General features: G+C 59.3%; 5 protein-coding genes across 9 annotated transcripts; 4 read left to right on the top strand and 1 right to left on the bottom strand.

Annotated features, from left to right (window-relative positions):
- Positions 1-29: 29 nt before the first annotated feature.
- Positions 30-1,244, top strand: LOC120324832 (early activation antigen CD69-like; the record flags this gene model as incomplete). Its single annotated transcript, XM_039389336.1, has 3 exons — positions 30-206; positions 307-407; positions 567-1,244. Coding segments are annotated over 3 exons (393 nt in total), but the record flags the coding sequence as incomplete, so codon positions are not given.
- A 277-nt stretch (positions 1,245-1,521) lies between these two features.
- LOC113988447 (C-type lectin domain family 2 member B-like) lies at positions 1,522-4,024 on the top strand. Its single transcript, XM_027722074.2, has 6 exons — positions 1,522-1,627; positions 2,373-2,583; positions 2,834-2,917; positions 3,003-3,187; positions 3,290-3,390; positions 3,477-4,024. Exons 2-6 carry the CDS (start codon positions 2,460-2,462, stop codon positions 3,592-3,594), a joined length of 612 nt encoding a protein of 203 aa, XP_027577875.2. The 5' UTR covers positions 1,522-1,627; positions 2,373-2,459; the 3' UTR covers positions 3,595-4,024.
- A 96-nt stretch (positions 4,025-4,120) lies between these two features.
- Positions 4,121-7,822, top strand: LOC113988443 (killer cell lectin-like receptor subfamily B member 1B allele B). Of its 2 annotated transcripts, none has more exons than XM_027722070.2 (6): positions 4,121-5,080; positions 5,699-5,797; positions 6,011-6,139; positions 6,512-6,666; positions 6,851-6,960; positions 7,207-7,822. In XM_027722070.2, exons 1-6 carry the CDS (start codon positions 5,008-5,010, stop codon positions 7,364-7,366), a joined length of 726 nt encoding a protein of 241 aa, XP_027577871.1. In that variant the 5' UTR covers positions 4,121-5,007; the 3' UTR covers positions 7,367-7,822. The 2 variants fall into 2 exon arrangements, with proteins under 2 accessions (XP_027577871.1, XP_039245274.1); XM_039389340.1 differs by having other exon boundaries at positions 4,993-5,080; positions 5,678-5,797.
- Positions 7,823-9,243: 1,421 nt separating this feature from the next.
- Positions 9,244-12,528, bottom strand: LOC113995597 (C-type lectin domain family 2 member B-like). Its single transcript, XM_039389347.1, has 5 exons — positions 12,497-12,528; positions 11,008-11,142; positions 10,572-10,682; positions 10,102-10,283; positions 9,244-9,957 (listed from the first exon to the last, which is right to left on the bottom strand). Exons 2-5 carry the CDS (start codon positions 11,093-11,095, stop codon positions 9,697-9,699), a joined length of 642 nt encoding a protein of 213 aa, XP_039245281.1. The 5' UTR covers positions 11,096-11,142; positions 12,497-12,528; the 3' UTR covers positions 9,244-9,696.
- Positions 12,529-14,374: 1,846 nt separating this feature from the next.
- Positions 14,375-15,836, top strand: LOC113988448 (killer cell lectin-like receptor subfamily B member 1A). 4 transcript variants are annotated; one of them, XM_039389356.1, is made up of 4 exons: positions 14,375-14,605; positions 14,700-14,831; positions 14,954-15,108; positions 15,540-15,836. In XM_039389356.1, exons 1-4 carry the CDS (start codon positions 14,464-14,466, stop codon positions 15,693-15,695), a joined length of 585 nt encoding a protein of 194 aa, XP_039245290.1. In that variant the 5' UTR covers positions 14,375-14,463; the 3' UTR covers positions 15,696-15,836. The 4 variants fall into 4 exon arrangements, 3 of the variants coding, with proteins under 3 accessions (XP_039245290.1, XP_039245295.1, XP_039245288.1); XM_039389361.1 differs by lacking the exon at positions 15,540-15,836 and adding an exon at positions 15,336-15,474; XR_003540909.2 differs by lacking the exons at positions 14,700-14,831; positions 15,540-15,836 and adding an exon at positions 15,336-15,474.
- Positions 15,837-16,391: the final 555 nt, after the last annotated feature.

The raw sequence follows: 16,391 nt of genomic DNA on the forward strand, positions 1-16,391 counted from the left end.
GACCTTCTCCCTTTCCTCCTTCAGAAAGCCTTGGAGAGATTCCAGTCACGCCCAGGCCTCCAGAGTTCCTGGCCTGTCCCGAGGCCTGGGTCGGGTACAACAGGGTCTGTTACTACCTCTCCAGGGATGAGGGGACCTGGGAGCAGGCTCGGGATCGCTGCTCCGAGCTCGGGGCCTCCCTGGCCGTGCTCAGCGACAGGGAAATGGTGAGTGAGGGGCTCTGGGGGCTGTGGGTGACAGAGGGGAGGCTGAGGGGGGTTCCTGGCCCGGGGCAGCTCTCACTGCCTGCTCCTCTCTCCCTCACAGGGCTTCCTCTTCCGCCTCAATGACAACCTGGATTACTGGCTGGGGCTGCGGAGACGGGGCGAGAGGTTTCAGTGGGTGGACGGCAGCAGCTACAACTCCTCGTGAGTCCCGGGGGACGGGCAGGGGATGGGGGGGATGAGGCTGCTGGGACTGTCCCTCCTTGTGCTTGTCTCCTCATGTGCTGGGGGGAATGGGCAGAGCCGACCTGTCCTGTTCACAGCCCTGCCCTGTAACAGCGCTGTCTCTGCTCCTCATTGCAGGCTGGAGGTCCTTGGCAATTCAGAGTGTGTGTACCTGGCGGACAATAAACTCAGGAGCGAGGACTGTTCAAAGCAGCTGCCGTATCTCTGCAGCAACCCCCAACCCCACCTGTAATGGAAGTGAGGGAGAAAGGACCTTCTCCGTCCTGAAGACTCACAGCTTTCCTTCTTCCACGAGCCCAGGGATGTCCTTCCACAGATGAACATTTACTTTGTGCCACATCTCAGCACAACCTCAGGAACCTCAGTGCCTTTTGTCATTGTCACCTCAGTAGCTGGTCTCAAGGAGGTGAACCTGCAGGGACATGATGTGTGCCTTCGTGGACTAGGGGTTTCTTTCTCCAGAAGTTTTCCTAATTTTCTCATGGCCAGGCTTCGCAAACGAAGATTTGGGAAGGGCTTTACCCACGTTTCTTGCAAGCGTGTTGATGGCTAAAAAGGCCAATATGAGACAGGCATGTCTGGTTGGGTCCTAATTTTCTATCACTTAACGGTGTGGATGCATAACACTACAGTGCTTTAATGTGCGCATATGAAGTATTTGGCCACTGCTGAATATTCGAATGTGAACATACAATGTCCTGATTGTGGCCTCAGCAGTTACTGTATCAGTGCTGCTGCTGTGCTTCTCTCTCCTTCTCCTTTTTTTATATTTATAATAAAGTTTGTGCGACCCCACCGCTGTCCCTCGTGTCCTCGTGTCGGTGCGGGAGCTGCGGGGGCCGCTCGCCCCGCGCGGGCGGGGAAAGACCCGAGGGAAAGTCCCGGCGGGTGCCGGGATTGCCCCGTTCGCCCTGAGGGAGCCAAGATGGCGGAACAGTCCTCACGGTTCCACCAATCAGCGGCACCCACTGCGGAGGGGACCAAAGCCTCGTATTGGCTGTTTGACCCGTCACTCTTGGCTCCCGCGCGCTGATTGGTCACGGCCGTAGGGTGGGCCACGCCCACGAAGGAGTCCACGGAGTTGTCGTTCTCGGAGTCGTAACAGCACCGGGAGCGACGGCAGTGTCCGGACCCCGGTGAGGCGGCGGGTGAGGAGCTCGGACGCGGCCCCGGCGCAGGTGAGACCCGCGCTCGCTTCTCCTGGGGCTGGAGGCCCTCGGGGGTTCTGGCGGTTTGGTCCTTCCCCGCGTTTTAAGGGTGGATTTGGGGTCCCGTTCAGCCCAAATGGTTCCGTAACGCAGTGAGAGCACAGGTCCTCTGAGGAGAGGCTGAGGGAGCTGGGGGGGCTCAGCCTGGAGAGGAGGAGGCTCAGGGGAGACCTCCTCACTCTCTACAACTCCCTGACAGGAGGGGACAGCCGGGTGGGCTTCGGGCTCTTCTCCCAGGAACCAGCGGTGGGACAGGAGGGCGCGGTCTCAAGCTGTGCCAGGGGAGGTTTGGGTTGGATATTAGGAGGGAATTCTTTGCAGAGTGAGTAATCAGCCGTTGGAATGGGCTGCCCAGGGAGGGGCTGGAGTCCCCGTCCCTGGCGGTGTTTAAGGACAGACTGGATGTGGCATCAGTGCCACGGTCTGGGAAGCACGGCGGGGTTGGATCCAGGGTTGGACTCGGTGATCTCGGAGGTCTTTTCCAACCTGGTCGATGATTCTGTGAGAGGCCGCCGGGACAGCCCGGACTTGCATAATGGTGTAACCACCTCCCTTTCATAAACCAGTATATCCCAATAAACAGAATCTTTTCATGGAAACGCTCCAAAGTGCCGGGGCAGGGGCTGTTCCCGGGCTGGGAAGGGCCCATGAGGGGACCGGGGATGGAGCTGAGGCTGCAGGAGCCGGACCCTGAGCTCCCGTTTGTTCTCCACAGGTCACTGTGAACGGACAGGGCAGGACTTTGCTGGCATCGCCTTCCTGAGCCCGAGTGTCCCGCAGGGCCCAGCCGTGTCCTCTCATCATGGTCTCTCCACTCTGCCTCAACAGTGGTGGTAAAACCACCCCCAAGCCTGGGCTGAAAGAGGCTTTGCCAGCCCCGCTGATGCCTCGAGATGCAGCTTGTCACAAGCAGAGAGAGGGCACCCGTGAGTTCGGATGTGGAGGGTGGATTCTGCTCCGGGGACGGGGTTGTGAAGGAGCCCCTGGGTCCCCAGGATTGATCAGCGAACAAGAAAACCCCTTTCTGGGTGATTGCAGGGCCACCCCTGTGTCCTGTGGGGAGGGGACAGTGTCACCCCACGAGGACAGGGCTGGCAGGTGTGAGGCTGCTCCAGGGGTCTGGAAGAGCCCTGTGAGGGATGTGAGCCCCGTCCTCACGGCTCTTTCCTGCCCCAGGCACGAGGCTCCTGGGGCATCTCGCCCTGGCAGTGGTTCTGCTCCTGCTCCTGGCTTTGGTGGTGGCCGTGGCTGTGCTGGCAGGTGAGGAAGGAGCAGCTGCCTCTGGGCACAGGGCTGGGCTCCCTGTGGAGGGGAATCCTCTGACCTTCTCCCTTTCCTCCTTCAGTGAGAAGCCTTGGAGAGATTCCAGTCACGCCCAGGCCTCCAGAGTTCCTGGCCTGTCCCGAGGCCTGGGTCGGGTACAACAGGGTCTGTTACTACCTCTCCAGGGATGAGGGGACCTGGGAGCAGGCTCGGGATCGCTGCTCCGAGCTCGGGGCCTCCCTGGCCGTGCTCAGCGACAGGGAAATGGTGAGTGAGGGGCTCTGGGGGGTGTGTGGGTGGCAGAGGGGAGGCTGAGGGGGGTTCCTGGCCCGGGGCAGCTCTCACTGCCTGCTCCTCTCTCCCTCCCAGGGCTTCCTCTTCCGCCTCAACGACAACCTGGATTACTGGCTGGGGCTGCGGAGACGGGGCGAGCGGCTGCAGTGGGTGGACGGCAGCAGCTACAACTCCTCGTGAGTCCCGGGGGGGTTTGGGGGGTCAGGGGGGCACAGACTGTCCCCCCCTGTGGTGCCAGCGCTGTCTCTGCCCCTCCTTGCAGGGTCCCCGTCCTCGGTGACTCCGAGTGTGTGTACCTGGGCCAGCGGCGCTTCAGGAGCGGGCTCTGCTCGGCTCAGCGGCCTTACCTCTGCAACAGACCCCAGGATCGCCTGGGATAGACAGTGGGAAGGGGACCTTTTCCTCCATCCTGAATATTCAACAGCTTTGCCTCTTCTCCCAGCACACCTCAGCTCTCCACCTGCCTTGCAGTTGTTTGTCAGCATCACCTCAGAGTTTGGTGCCATGGATACCTCAGTGCAACCCCTCGGGGTCACCTCAGTGCCTGGTGTGAAGGGGATGAGCCTGCAGGGAGGGGACATGATGTGGCTGCCTGGACTGGGGGCTCTGGGTTTCTTTGTCCTTCTAGAACCATCCCAGAACTCCTCCTGCTTCTCTAACAGCCCACAGTTGCACCCTAACCCTCAATGCTGCCCATCAGGAGTGAAGCAGGAGGTCCCCCACCTTGGATGCAGGTCGGTGGTCCCCACCAGTGCTTCTGTTCTGTTCTGTCACCTTGTTCAGTTTTGTAATAAAACCTTGTGAAATCCACCCCTGTCCCTTCCCCCCGGGATTCCATCCCAAATTTCGGAGCTTTGGAGCTCCTGGGGCTGCTTCCCAGTGCTCCCAGTTCTGCCCAGTCACCCTGGAGGGCTTTGGGGAGGGGGACACAGCCCACAGGTGCTGCTGGGGGGGTCCCACCTCACTTCTGGGTGGTTTGTTCTTCCCGAGCTGGGCAAAACCGATTTTTGGACTTTTCCGCCCGAACTCTGCCCCCCTCCTCCGCTCGGGCCAAAGGGATTTGGGGCCGGTTTTTTTCCCCTTTTCGGAGGGAAATCGGGTGCGTTTGTGCGCCGCGGCCGGCAGGGGATGCGCTCGAGCCGGGAATTCCCGCGGACATTCCCGCCGACATTCCCGCGGTCCTGTCCCGGCCCCCGGGGCCCCCGCGGGACCCCAAAAGCGACTGTGGGCAACCCCAGAACCCAGGACTTGGATCTGTCCCGACCGATGGGGCCGAGGGGGACAAAGGGGGTGTCAGACAAGTGGGGAAAAACCCCCCTAAATGCCCGGGGGGGTGTCAGCTCCTCCTGCCCTGCCTGGTTCTGACCCTCCCATGGCTGCAGCATTTCTGCCACCCCCCTCCTCGTAAGATGCTTCTTGGGGAAGCAACACCAAATATCACCTGTCACGTTTCAGCCTCACCCCCTAAAAACCTCAATCAGAGGCTTTTTTGAGGTAATTTAATAAATTTATTTAATTAATTTAATAATTTTCCCCGCTGTTCGGCCCAACCCTGCGGGTGTTCCTGCACCTCCAGGTGAGCCCCCTCCTCCTCCTCCTCCTGGCTGGGGACAGGACCCCCAGGCACAGGGGAGGCTGCAGAATACAGAGATATATTTAAAAAAAACCCCAAAGAAACATAAAAGGCCCGGTTGGTGCCGTTTCCTGGGGCCGGACGCGCGTTGGTCACGGGGTGAGAAGGTGTCCGAGGCTGGTGTCGCTCTCAGGTCGCACCAACGACCTCCAGAGCCACCATGGCTGGGGAAATCGTTTATGCCGATCTGAGAAATCCTGGGAACGGGCCTTCCCCGGCTGAGAGATGTCCTGGTGAGTGTATTTTGGGGGAAAAAGGGCTTATTTCGGGCCCTGGGAAGAGTTTTGGGCCCGTTACCTTTGGGGTCTGTTCGCTCCTCCATCCCCATGTTCAGGTTTCCAAGCTCGTGGGGTGTCTTTGAAATGGGGTCTGGGCTTGTCTGGAGCGGGACAGGGACAGGAGAGGCTGGAAAATCTCCAGAACTGGAACAGTTTTGTTTCCCAGACCCTTCACTCGGTGGCCAAAAGGGGCCCCAGGAAGCCCCAGGGGAGCCCCCACCCCTGGGAGGGCAGGGAAGGGGCCGAGCCCCGTCCAGACCCCGGAGGAGTTGAGGGCTGGAGGGACCCACGGCCACCAACTCCCAGCTGGAAACTGAGCCCGTTTGGGAGTTCCCAGGTCCTGCCCTCTGGCACTGGGTCCCCGAGGCTGCTCCCGAGGCTGCTGCACCCCCTGAGCCCCCCAAACCCCCCTGGCTCGAGCCCTGTCAGGGGGGATTTATGGCTTTGGAGGAAGCAAAGCAACCAGAAACTTCTGCTCCAACTCACAGCTCAGCAGAGGGGTTTGGGGTTTTTTTTTTGCTCTAAACCCCTGATTTTCTTCGTTTTTTTAAGCTTAAATGTGGCCTCTTCCAGCTCCTGCCCCGTGCCCGTGGTGGCACAGAGTGCTCCTGGCAGCCGGGGCGCTGGGGCACCTCGTCCTGCTGGTGCTGGTGGTGGTCCTGAGCGCGAGGGGTGAGTAACCAGCTCTTATCTCCACCTCACACCCCGGCAACGAGAGGCCTGGGAGCGGAAATCTGGGTTTGCTGCAGCGGTTCAGGCCCCGGAGGGTTGGTGCAGGCACGAGAGCCAAGAGCAAAACCCCCTCTGGGCACACCTGGAGCATCCCCCAAAGGAGGGGGTTTGTGGTTTGGCTGCAGCTTCTCATCCCCAGGTCTTTGCTCCCAGTTTTTCAGGGCTCTCCAGGTCCTGAAAGTGACCCCAGAGTTGAGATCCAGGCCAGGAACCAGACGGAGCGATGCATCTTCCCGTCCCTGGTGCGGTACTTCTGCCAGCCCCAGGGGCAGAGCCCCCCAGGTGAGCCCCCTTCCCACCTGGCTCTGCTGGGAGAGGCTCAGGTGGCACCTCGGGGGGCTCCTCCTGCGAGGAGACCCTGCACCGAGGGTTCTCTGGCAAAAAGGAGCATTTTTTCTGTGGGATTTTTTATGGTCCCACCTCCCTGGAGGAGCACGGTCAGCCCAAGGGGGGGATGTTTCTCACCACCCAACTTCTTCCTCCTCCTCTTCTTCCCCCTCCTCTCCCTCTTCCTCCTCCTCCTCTGTGGTGGCAGAGCAGACAAACCACAAGGCTGGGAAATGACTGAAGGGTTTGGTGCCTTTCATTTGGGGGGTCGGGGAAGACCTTGCTCACCTTTGGGGGGTCTCATTCGTGGCCTTTCCTCCTCTCCAGCCCCTGCTGGCTGCAAGCTGTGCCCCCAGGACTGGCAGCTCCGTGGGGAGAGATGCTACTGGCTCTCCAAGGAATCGGGGAGCTGGACCCAGGGCAGGAAAAGCTGCAAAGATCAGGGCTCCGAGCTGGTGGTGCTCAAGAACGAGACAGAAATGGTAAACAGGGAGGAGAAGGCTCGGGAAGGACCCCAAAGTCCTGGGATTTTAGGGGGGCAAAGGCTCCCAGCAGCAGGAGGGTTTGGGGTTCAGAGCATGGGGACACTCGTGTCCCGTGGATTTGGGGGGTCAGGAACTCCCCACAGAGATTTTTTGGGAGCAATTTGTCCCTTCCACGTCCCAGGAGAACGTCGAGAGTGTCACAGACGGGAGCCCACGGTCGGTGTGGGTTGGGTTGAGGTCACGGCAGAAGGAGTGGATGTGGGTGGATGACACCCCCTACGACCCCCAAAGGTGAGTGTCCGAGGTCTGGGGGGGTAAAAAAGCACCTTTGCTCCGTTTGAGACCCCGATCCACGTCCACACATCGCTGGGGGCCATGCAAGGGTCTCTGATTCCTCTGGCAACACTCTGCAGACCAAGAGTCGGGGTCCTGGGGAACATTGGGGGCATGGGGCACGTTGGGGTTGGTTATGGGGCACATTGGGGTCACGGGGCACGTTGGGGTCGTTTATGGGGCAATAAACCCTTTGTTGTGCAGGTTTGGGGACCTGCCGGAGGTGGATGAAGGGTGTGGGGCCCTGAAAGGCAAGAGCTTGGAGGTTGATGGCTGTGCCAGTGACCACACGTGGGTTTGCCAAAAAACCCCTTTCCAGCTCTCCTCGCCCACGGGTGGGAAGCTGGATGATGCCTCCACTTGACACACTCAGGCACGGACTTTGTGTGGTACAAAAAAAAAAATTTATTACAATTTTTTCATGGTTTATCCACCCCGTTACATCAGCAGTAAATTCCTGTTAGTGACTTTTCTCTATATCTGCTCTTTAATTAAGCATTTACAGAGCAGGAGAAAAATACTCCCAAGCAATTTCCCCCACACACACGGATTTATCACCGCATGTGCATTTATCTTGCAAGTTCCCCTTGAGTTTCTCCCAGAGTCACACCATCTCGGTCCCTACACTTAAGTGTTATTTTTATGCTTTTATACTACTGTAGATGACAGTAAGCCAAGCGGCTCCATCCCTGCTTTCCTTTGCAACCAAACTGTCCTAAAATAAACACACACATTCCAACACCCGTCCCTTCGGTGTCGTCACTGTGAGGACAGTTCTGTGAGGGCCACTCTGTGAGGGAGGTTCTGTGAGGGCGGTTCTGTGAGGGTGATTTGGTGAGGGGAGTTTGTGAGGGTGATTCTGTGAGGGGGACTCTGTGGGGGCAGTTCTGTGATGATGGTTCTGTGAGGGCGGTTCTGTGAGGGCGATTCTGTGATGATGGTTCTGTGAGGGTGACTCTGTGAGGGCGATTCTGTGAGGGCGACTGTGAGGGCGGTTCTGTGAGGGCAGTTCTGTGAGGGTGATTTGGTGAGGGGAGTTTGTGAGGGCGATTCTGTGAGGGCGATTCTGTGATGATGGTTCTGTGAGGGTGACTCTGTGAGGGCAGTTCTGTGAGGGCGACTGTGAGGGTGGTTCTGTGAGGGAGGTTCTGTGAGGGCAGTTCTGTGAGGGTGATTTGGTGAGGGGAGTTTGTGAGGGCGATTCTGTGAGGGCGATTCTGTGAGGGCGATTCTGTGAGGGCGATTCTGTGAGGGCGATTCTGTGAGGGCGATTCTGTGATGATGGTTCTGTGAGGGTGACTCTGTGAGGGCGACTGTGAGGGAGGTTCTGTGAGGGAGGTTCTGTGAGGGCAGCTCTGTGAGGGCGACTCTGTGATGGCGACTCTGTGAGGGTGATTATGTGAGGGCAACTCTGTGAGGGCGATTTTGTGAGGGCAGCTCTGTGAGGCCGATTTTGTGAGGGCAGTTCTGTAAGGGCAGACACTGTGAGGGCTGTTCTGTGAGGACAATTCTATGAGGGCGACTCTGTGAGGGCAGTTCTGTGAGGGCAATTCTGTGAGGGAGGTTCTGTGAGGGGGATTCTGAGGGCAGTTCTGTGAGGGCGACTCTGTGAGTGCAATTCTATGAGGGCGATTCTGTGAGTGCAATTCTATGAGGGCGATTCTGTGAGGGCGGTTCCATGAGTGTCACTCTGTGAGGGCGGTTCTGTGAGTGTCACTCTGTGAGGGCGGTTCCATGAGTGTCACTCTGTGAGGGCGGTTCTGTGAGTGTCACTCTGTGAGGGCGGTTCTGTGAGGGCTGTTCCGCCATCTTGGCTCCCTCAGGGCTCCTTCAGCCACCCCGGCACCCGCCAGGACGTTCCCTCGGGTCTTTCCCTGCCCCGCACGGGGCGAGCGGCCCCCGCAGCTCCCGCACTGACCAGGACACGAGGGACAGCCGTGGGGCCGTACAAACTTTATTATAAATGTAAAAAAAGGAGAAGAGAGAAGTAGAGCTGTATCTGCATTGTTAGGGTGCAAATATATAGTGATAGAGAATCAGGAAGATCACTCTCTCTGAAAAAAACTTCTTCCTAATATCCAACCTAAACCTCCCCTGGCACAGGGCTCTTGTCCTACTGCTGCTTCCAAGAGAAGAGCCCGACGCCCACCTGGCTACACCCTCCTGGCAGGGAGCTGCAGAGTGAGGAGGTGGTGACCGGATCCCAACTGGATGCAGCTCCATCCCCACCACTCCCTGGGCCTGGGCATTCCAGCCAGTTCCTAACCCAGCACAGAGGGCCCTGTCCAGGCCATGGGCTGCAGCTTTTCCAGGAGTGTGCCCTGGGAGACAGTGTCCAAGGCTTTGCTGGAGGACCCTTCAAAGTCCCTCTGGATCCCAGGGAAGGGCTGGAGCTGTGTCAGGGCAGGGTCAGGTTGGGTCTCAGGAAAAGGTTCTTCCCTCAGATGCTGGTTGGGACACAGGGGGTGACTCCTGGGGATGGGCCTGGGCAGGGCTGAGGGTTGGATTGATGACCTTTGTGAGGTGCCTTCAGATACAAGATATTTCTGGGGTTCAGTAAATATTTCCTGGTCAGACAACAGGGATGTTCGTCCAGCAGTTCCAGCTGCAGTGCTAGCTGTTCTGTGAGGGCAGTTACTCTGTGAGGGAGACTCTGTGAGTGCCGGGGTGGAGCTCCCTCGTCTGGCCGGAGATTTAGGCTGAGAGTCCCGCTTTGGAGTCTCTTAATTTCCCCTCCCACAGGACGAAGTTGTCGGGGCGGCTGCAGATCCAGTTCTTCTCCGTGTGGCACAGGGACGAGCTGATCCTGCCCTGGTTCAGGTACCCGCAGGGGCCCCCACCCCTCACCTCGAAGCTGCCGTTCAGGGCCGTGCCATTGATCCACTCCCAGCCGTTATCCCTCATTCCCAGCCCGATCCAGTGGTTTGCTTCGCCCTTGTAGCGCAGAAGGAAGGCCTGGAAGGCAAAGAAACGTTGGCTTTGGCCAGTCTTGCCTTCCCCACCTCCTCCTTCCCTCCTGTGCCCACCCCCAGCCAGACCTGGGGCTTTTCCCAAGGGAAAAGTTCCTCCCAGTCCTCACCAGTTCCTCCCAGTCCTCACCAGTTCCTCCCTGGTGCTGATGGTGGCCAGGGAAGCTCCCAGGGCCTCACACCTTGCCCGGCCCGTGGTCCAGTTGCCCTCAGCCTCAGAGAAATGATAACATTTTCCTTGGAAACCAGGCCAGGTGTCTGGGCACACGTGGGAGAATTCTGGCTCAGGGAAAGGGGGTCTTGCACTGAGAACTGAAACACAGAGAGCTGAGTCAGACACGTGGGCAGCCCCGAAAAGCAGCAAAATGGGATTGATTCCTTGGGGTTTTTTTTTCCAGCAGCTGGAAGAGGAAACTGGGGATGATTTTCTTGGGAAAAGGTGTGACCGAGGGAGGAGCAAATACCTGGAGGAAAGTGCAGGGGAAAAAGGGAGTCACCCACTTTGGGAGCCTCTCTGGATGCTGGGAATGTCCTGGGATCCTCCCACCTCCCACCTCCTGGCCCAGATCCTCCCCCTGGGGGTGCCTGGGTGGGACTCACCAGCCACTGCTCCAGCCAGGCTCAAGCTGAGGATCCCCAGGAACACACTCAGAGCCAGGAGAACACGCACCTTGGGGGATATTCTCCGCTCTGACTCGGTTCTGTAGGACCCTGGGGCAGGAAAGAGCAGGGTGAGGATGGCCTGGCTCCTCTCCCCTCTGCTTTGTCCCCCTGTGCTGGACCCTCAGTCCATCCCCAGCCCCAGCCAGGGACCCTCTGGGGGCTCAGGGGTCCTTCAGAGCCACCCACGTGTGTTTGAGGGCCTGGAGACGGATCTTCAGCCTCCAGAGGTGAATCCCACAGCCTGGAATTCTGTGCCTGGGCTGCTCCACACCCACCCAAAGGCTCCAGCCCCACCCCACTGGTGCCGCCCTGGAGCGAGATGCTCTTCCCACCCCCTTCCCTCCCTGGGAACGTTTGGTTTTTCCAGCATTACCACATTTGGACTCTTTCTCTGGGTCGCTGCAGATGTTCAGTGGTTCCTCCTGGCTGGAAGAATTTGGCCTTTGGGTTCCTTTCCCCATCCTTGCAGAGAAGTTTCAGGGGTTCAGGGCTGACGTGTCCCTGGGCTCTGTGGGGTGGATGCACTCGGCAGCCTGGGCTGGGAGGAGAGGAGAGGCTGAGGGGACCTGCAGGCAGCTGAGACCTCCTGGGCACAGCCCTGCCAGCCAGGACAGCCCCTGTGGGGTTGGCACTGGCTCTCAGTGTTATCGTGGTGCCAAGGGCACCATCTGGCAGGGCTGAACCCACATCTGGGAGAGGACGTGGTACAAAGGACAGAGGGAGGGGAAAAGATAAGGGAGGGGGAGAGAGGGGAGGGAGTAAGATTAAAGAGGAAAAAACAACCCCAAACAGATTAAGCAGAAAGGAAAGACAAGTTCAAAGGCACTTGAACTATTAAATAAATAAGTCACTGAGAGCTCACAGGTTTGCAGGGGACAGGAGCCCCTTCAGGGCTCAGGAGAGGCACCGAGGGCTCGGAGCAGAGTTTGTGCTTTGGGGGCCCTTTTGCAAAACCACACAGGGTGGAAAGTAGGTTGTAACAGTTCACAGCACCTGTTCTGCTCGGGTTTTCTGTGTTGAGCTCGTTTTGCTCACAGGAAACCCCGCTCTGGTTCCTCCCCTGTGCCCACTGTTGCAGAACCTGGTTCCCTGCACCCCAAACCAACAGGGGCAGCAGCTTTTGTTCCTCTTGGGTCTTGTGTGAGTTATTACCAGCACCAAAGGGACCAACAGAAGCTCGTCAGGAAGGTGTCCTGATAAAACAGCAATATTTCACTGCAAGGTGAGCTCTGAAAGCTGCAAAGGTTTGATTGTGGGTAAACGGATGTGAAAAAGCACAAAGCAGTTCCCTCAGAGGGGGTTTGCAGGAGGAAGCTCAAGGATGAGCTCAGATAACAGTTTCCAGAGCAGTGGGAGGGTTAAATTGGTATGAAAAAGGAACAAAAACAGGATGAGCCAGAAGGGGGTGGTGCTTCCTCATCCGGGGGGTTTCCAAATGCAACAGGATAAAGGGCCAGACCTTGACTAAGCTCTGAGTTGGAGCTGAGCCCGAAAGTGGGGGACGGATCGTTAGAGATGAAGGGCTTGTTAGTTTATAAACGAAACTATCAAGTTCCTGGACCTGCTTGATATGGCAGAAGCCCCAGTGCACAAATTCAGACCCCTCATTTCAAACCACAATTCCAGTCCTACTTTCACTTCTGCCTCAAGTGACGACTGAACAAATTCAACAAATTCCCCTAAAAGGACCCCCGAAGGTTCACCTTGTAAGACCCCCCCTGGTGCAGCCCGAGCTCCTGCCCAGGTTCAATCCCTCCCAAGCCCCCCGTGGTTTCCAGCTGGTTCCCTCCAGCTCCCCCCAAAATCACTGTTCATTCCACTCATCTGGAACAAATTAAAGTCCTTTTTATATCATCATTTACCTCTTTGCACCACGATTTGCTGAATTCTCTCCCCGAGAAGCAACCCTGTCAGCAACCAGGGGTTGAATAAAACCCAACAAAACCCCTGAAGAAGCAGCAAAAATGAGAAACCAGCCCAACCCCGCAGCAGACACTCAAACCAACCCCATGGTAGCAAAAGCCTCACTAAACCCAGCTGTAAAACTGTGACTTTTGGGGTTTATTCCCCCCTTCCCTTCAACGTGCCACGTTTAATTAATTAATTGCAGCCCCCCCAGAGACAAGCCCCTGATGTGGGGGCTCAGCCCTGTGCCAGCCGTGGCTCACTGTGGGCAGGGAGCTCCCACCCCCCTGAGTCTGACAGCCCAGGGGCTACTCTCGAGGACTCACCTTGGCAGGGCAGATCTCAGAGACTGGGAGATCTCCCGGAAGGGTCGGTTTAGTCATAAACGAGGAAACGACTTTCGCAAGAGACGTAGTTTCATTTTGTTTTGGCATCAGGAACCGTGGCTTCCCATTGGCTGGCGGGGACTCTCCGACGCTTCCCATTGGCTGCCGGGGGCTCTCTGGCGCTTCCCATTGGCTGTTTTTTCGATCCGCCCCGGCCCTTCCCTGTGGGTATAAAGCGGCCTCGTGGAAAACACCGAGTTTTTTGTTGCCGGACTGCGGCCGATCTTCTCCTTCCTCCTCGTTTTATTATTTCTTCCCAGTGCTCCCAGTGTACCCAGTCACCCTCCAGCACCCTCCAGGGAGGGCTTCAGGGGGACACAGCACAGAAGTGCTGCTGGGGGGTCTCACCTCATTTCTGTTTGTTTTTTTTCTTCCCAAGCTGGGCAAAACCGATTTTTGGAGTTTTCTGCCAGAACTCTGTCCCCGTCCTGCGCTTGGCCAAAGGGATTTGGGGCCATTTTCCCCTTTTTGGGGCAAATAAAACCGATGGGTCAAGCCCCAGGAGGACGCAGCAGCCCTGCAGCCTGCGGAGCCCGGGCTGGCCTGTGCCTGGCAGAGGAAAAAAGAACATCAGGGACTAATTAATTAGCCCAATAAAATTGCTCCTCATTAGGGGGCAAGAGAAGTTGGGCAACAGAAGTGGGGCTTCCTGCTGAGCCGATGTTACCCTACAGACACAGCTGGGAAAACCAGCCATGAGCTACATGAAACCACACCTATTTTTGGACAGAACTGGTGCTTTATTGAGCAATTCTCTCATGTTGAGCTCCTGCTGATGGTATTTTATCAATTCTCATCTCTTAGAGATCTCGATCAACACCTTGATCTCTTATTTTCACCATTTTTTGAGGGGTGTGAGGAGTGGTTTTTCCCTCCCAACAGCTCGTGCTGTGTCCCCTTGTCCTCCTTGTCCCTTCCCGTGGGTTTCCTTCCTCTGGGCACAGACCCCCGACCCCCCCAGCCCAGGACGAGTCCCCCCAGCAGTTGTGGGGCTTTGGTTTGGGGACAGGAAGCTCCGAACCCGCTGCCAGTTCACAGCAGCCCGGGGGGGCAGCTTTGGCTTCCTGTGCCTTCCCCCTGTGGCCACTGTGACCCCGAGCGGCGGGACATGGAGGACCAGGACGGTTACACGGCCTTAGAGCAGGGGAGGAAACGAGGGGCTGCGGGGAGCCCCCCATCCTCCCCGGGGGCAGGTACTGGGGGGGGTCGTGTCCTCTGGCCCCCCCCAGGTCGGGGGGGGAACAGGGACTCGGGGGGTTGGGGTGATGTCACCCCTGGGGTCCCCAAGAGCTGCTCAGGGTGGGGAAACTGAGGCAGGGATTGAGGGAGGAGGGGCTGGGGGGTTTTCTCGAGGCTGTGTTTGGCTGCTGTCCCACCCCCCGAGCTGGGACCCCCCAACAGCGGGAGCAGAGGGATTTTTGGGGGGCACCAACCTCCTCCTGCTCTTGTGCAGGGGGGGCTGCAGGGGTTGGGGGGGTCTCACCAGGGTGCTTTGCCCCAGGACCCCCTGCCCCGGGCTCTGGGTGGGTGAGGAGGTGATGGGTGCTCTTTTCCACCCCCCAGCTGTAGGATCTGGCTTTCCAGAACCCCGGTGGGTGCCCCCCACAGCCCCCCCCCGCCGCCCCCGCTGCCTCCTCGGGGCCCTCACGGCTGCCCTGGCGCTGTCCCTGGTGCTGTGTGGTGAGTTTGGGGGGTGGGAAGGGGCACCCGGACCCCTCTGCCCCTTCCCACCCCCCCAGCGCCCCTGACCGGGCTGGGCATCCTCCTGTCCCAGTGTCCTGGTGGGTGGCAGAGAGGGCACAGCCCGAGGCGACCTCGGGGTGGGGGAACACCTCCCTGGGACCCCCCTGTGCCAGCCTGGACGGCACCTTCAGGGAGCTGAGGAGGATCCTGTGCCCCCCGCGAGGTAACCCCCCACCCCCCGGGGGTCCCATCGATGCCCCCTCCCCAAACTGGAGCCTCCCCCAGTCCCCCCACGGTGCCTCAGCGCGCCGGGGTCCGTCCGTCCGTCCGTCTGTCTGTCCGCAGAGGCCGAGGGGTGCAGGCTCTGCCCCGTGGGCTGGATGCTGGGCAGGACCAAGTGTTACTGGGTCTCGGAAAGGATGAACTCGTGGCCCGGGAGCCGGGAGGACTGCGGGGACCGCGGGGCCGCGATGGCGATGCCGTGGGACAAGGACGAGCTGGTGAAGGGACCGAGGGGACAGAGGGGCTGGAGGCACCCCAGGGGAGGGCGAAGGGCTCCCCAGAAGCCTGGGATCACACCCCTCATTCCCAAATTCCCCGCGGTGCCCGTGGCAGACCGGGGGGGAGGGACATGGGCCTGGCTCGGTCCCGGGGTGAGGATGGAGCCTATTTTGGGGTGACCATCCCCGGCCCGGCAGCGCCACCACTGATCCTTTCCCCGGGCCAGGATTCCCTCAATGAGACCCTGAGGAAACCCACGCGCCACTTCTGGATCGGGCTCTCGGTGCCCGCGCCCGGGATGGGCTGGACGTGGGTGAACGGCTCCCGCCCGGGCTGGAGCCGGTGAGGAGCGCTGGGGGGTCGGGGTGGGCACCCCCCTGTCCCCCGAGGGCCCCCCGGGGGTGACACGGGCCCCCTCCCGCACCCGCAGGTTCCCGCAGGACCTCGGGGAGGGTCCCGGAGCCTGCGGGGCGCTCAAGGGGGACAGGATCGACCCCCGCGCCTGCGACACGGGGCTGCAGTGGATCTGCCAGACGGAGTCCGCCCGGATCTGAGAGTCTCCATCGCACCCAAAATCCACCGTTAATGCGGGAAAAATCCCGATTCCCGCGGGTTCGGCGGCTCCCGGGGCACGGGCAGGACCGCGGCCGGGGAAAGTCGGGGGGCGGGGGAGGAGAAACCGAACCGCGGAAAGAATAAAAACTAAAAATAACTCGTAAAATCCACTTTGCGGGGGAGCCGGTTGCGAACAACCCCCCCGATTCCCACCTCCCACCGGTGCCCGCCGGTCCGTCGGGGCAGCTCTTTCAGGGCCGCGGGGCAGGGGCCGCTCCCCGGGGCCGCTCGTCCCCCCTCGCAGTGTCCCTCGGTGTCCCTCAGTGTCCCTCAGTGTCCCTCAGTGTCCCTCAGTGTCCCTCGGTGTCCCTCGGTGCCGCAGTTTCGGTCGCGGCTCTTTTATTGCCTTCTCTCTCTCTCTTTTTTCCCGTTCACTCCCCCATCTCCCCGCCCCGGGGCCGCCCTTTCACCGCCACCGCCCCTCGTCGCAGCTCTTCGGGGACACGGGGTGGGTCCCACGAGCCAAGGCAGGGGCTGTCTGTCTGTCTGTCCCTCGGGGCAGCTCCTCCAGCACCGCCACCGCTCTTCTGTTGCATTTAATTCTATTTTCTATATTTTATTCGCAGCTCCCACCCCGCTCGGACACCCCCGAGAGCACCCGTCCCGACACCGGGCGGGGGGAGACCCCTCGGTGCAGCCTTTTATTCTATTATTTTATTCTATTTTT

This window comes from Pipra filicauda, unplaced genomic scaffold, assembly GCF_003945595.2.
Source record: "Pipra filicauda isolate LSUMZ 115617 unplaced genomic scaffold, ASM394559v2 scaffold1252_size20768_pilon, whole genome shotgun sequence".
Taxonomy (NCBI): Eukaryota; Metazoa; Chordata; class Aves; order Passeriformes; family Pipridae; genus Pipra; species Pipra filicauda.

Excerpts from the sequence above, each read along its gene's own strand:
- LOC113988447 (XM_027722074.2), top strand. The coding sequence starts at position 2,460 with ATGGTCTCTCCACTCTGCCTCAACAGTGGTGGTAAAACCACCCCCAAG. Across the intron at positions 2,584-2,833 it reads CAAGCAGAGAGAGGGCACCC|GCACGAGGCTCCTGGGGCAT; the intron begins GTGAGTTCGGAT and ends TTCCTGCCCCAG. Across the intron at positions 2,918-3,002 it reads GGCCGTGGCTGTGCTGGCAG|TGAGAAGCCTTGGAGAGATT; the intron begins GTGAGGAAGGAG and ends TTCCTCCTTCAG.
- LOC113988443 (XM_027722070.2), top strand. The coding sequence starts at position 5,008 with ATGGCTGGGGAAATCGTTTATGCCGATCTGAGAAATCCTGGGAACGGG. Across the intron at positions 5,081-5,698 it reads CCCGGCTGAGAGATGTCCTG|CTCCTGCCCCGTGCCCGTGG; the intron begins GTGAGTGTATTT and ends GGCCTCTTCCAG. Across the intron at positions 5,798-6,010 it reads GGTGGTCCTGAGCGCGAGGG|TTTTTCAGGGCTCTCCAGGT; the intron begins GTGAGTAACCAG and ends CTTTGCTCCCAG.
- LOC113995597 (XM_039389347.1), bottom strand. The coding sequence starts at position 11,095 with ATGGGGAAAGGAACCCAAAGGCCAAATTCTTCCAGCCAGGAGGAACCA. Across the intron at positions 10,284-10,571 it reads CCTGGCTGGAGCAGTGGCTG|TTCTCAGTGCAAGACCCCCT; the intron begins GTGAGTCCCACC and ends TCTGTGTTTCAG. Across the intron at positions 9,958-10,101 it reads TCAGCACCAGGGAGGAACTG|GCCTTCCTTCTGCGCTACAA; the intron begins GTGAGGACTGGG and ends TTTGCCTTCCAG.
- LOC113988448 (XM_039389354.1), top strand. The coding sequence starts at position 14,464 with ATGGGTGCTCTTTTCCACCCCCCAGCTGTAGGATCTGGCTTTCCAGAA. Across the intron at positions 14,606-14,699 it reads GCTGTCCCTGGTGCTGTGTG|TGTCCTGGTGGGTGGCAGAG; the intron begins GTGAGTTTGGGG and ends CTCCTGTCCCAG. Across the intron at positions 14,832-14,953 it reads GATCCTGTGCCCCCCGCGAG|AGGCCGAGGGGTGCAGGCTC; the intron begins GTAACCCCCCAC and ends GTCTGTCCGCAG.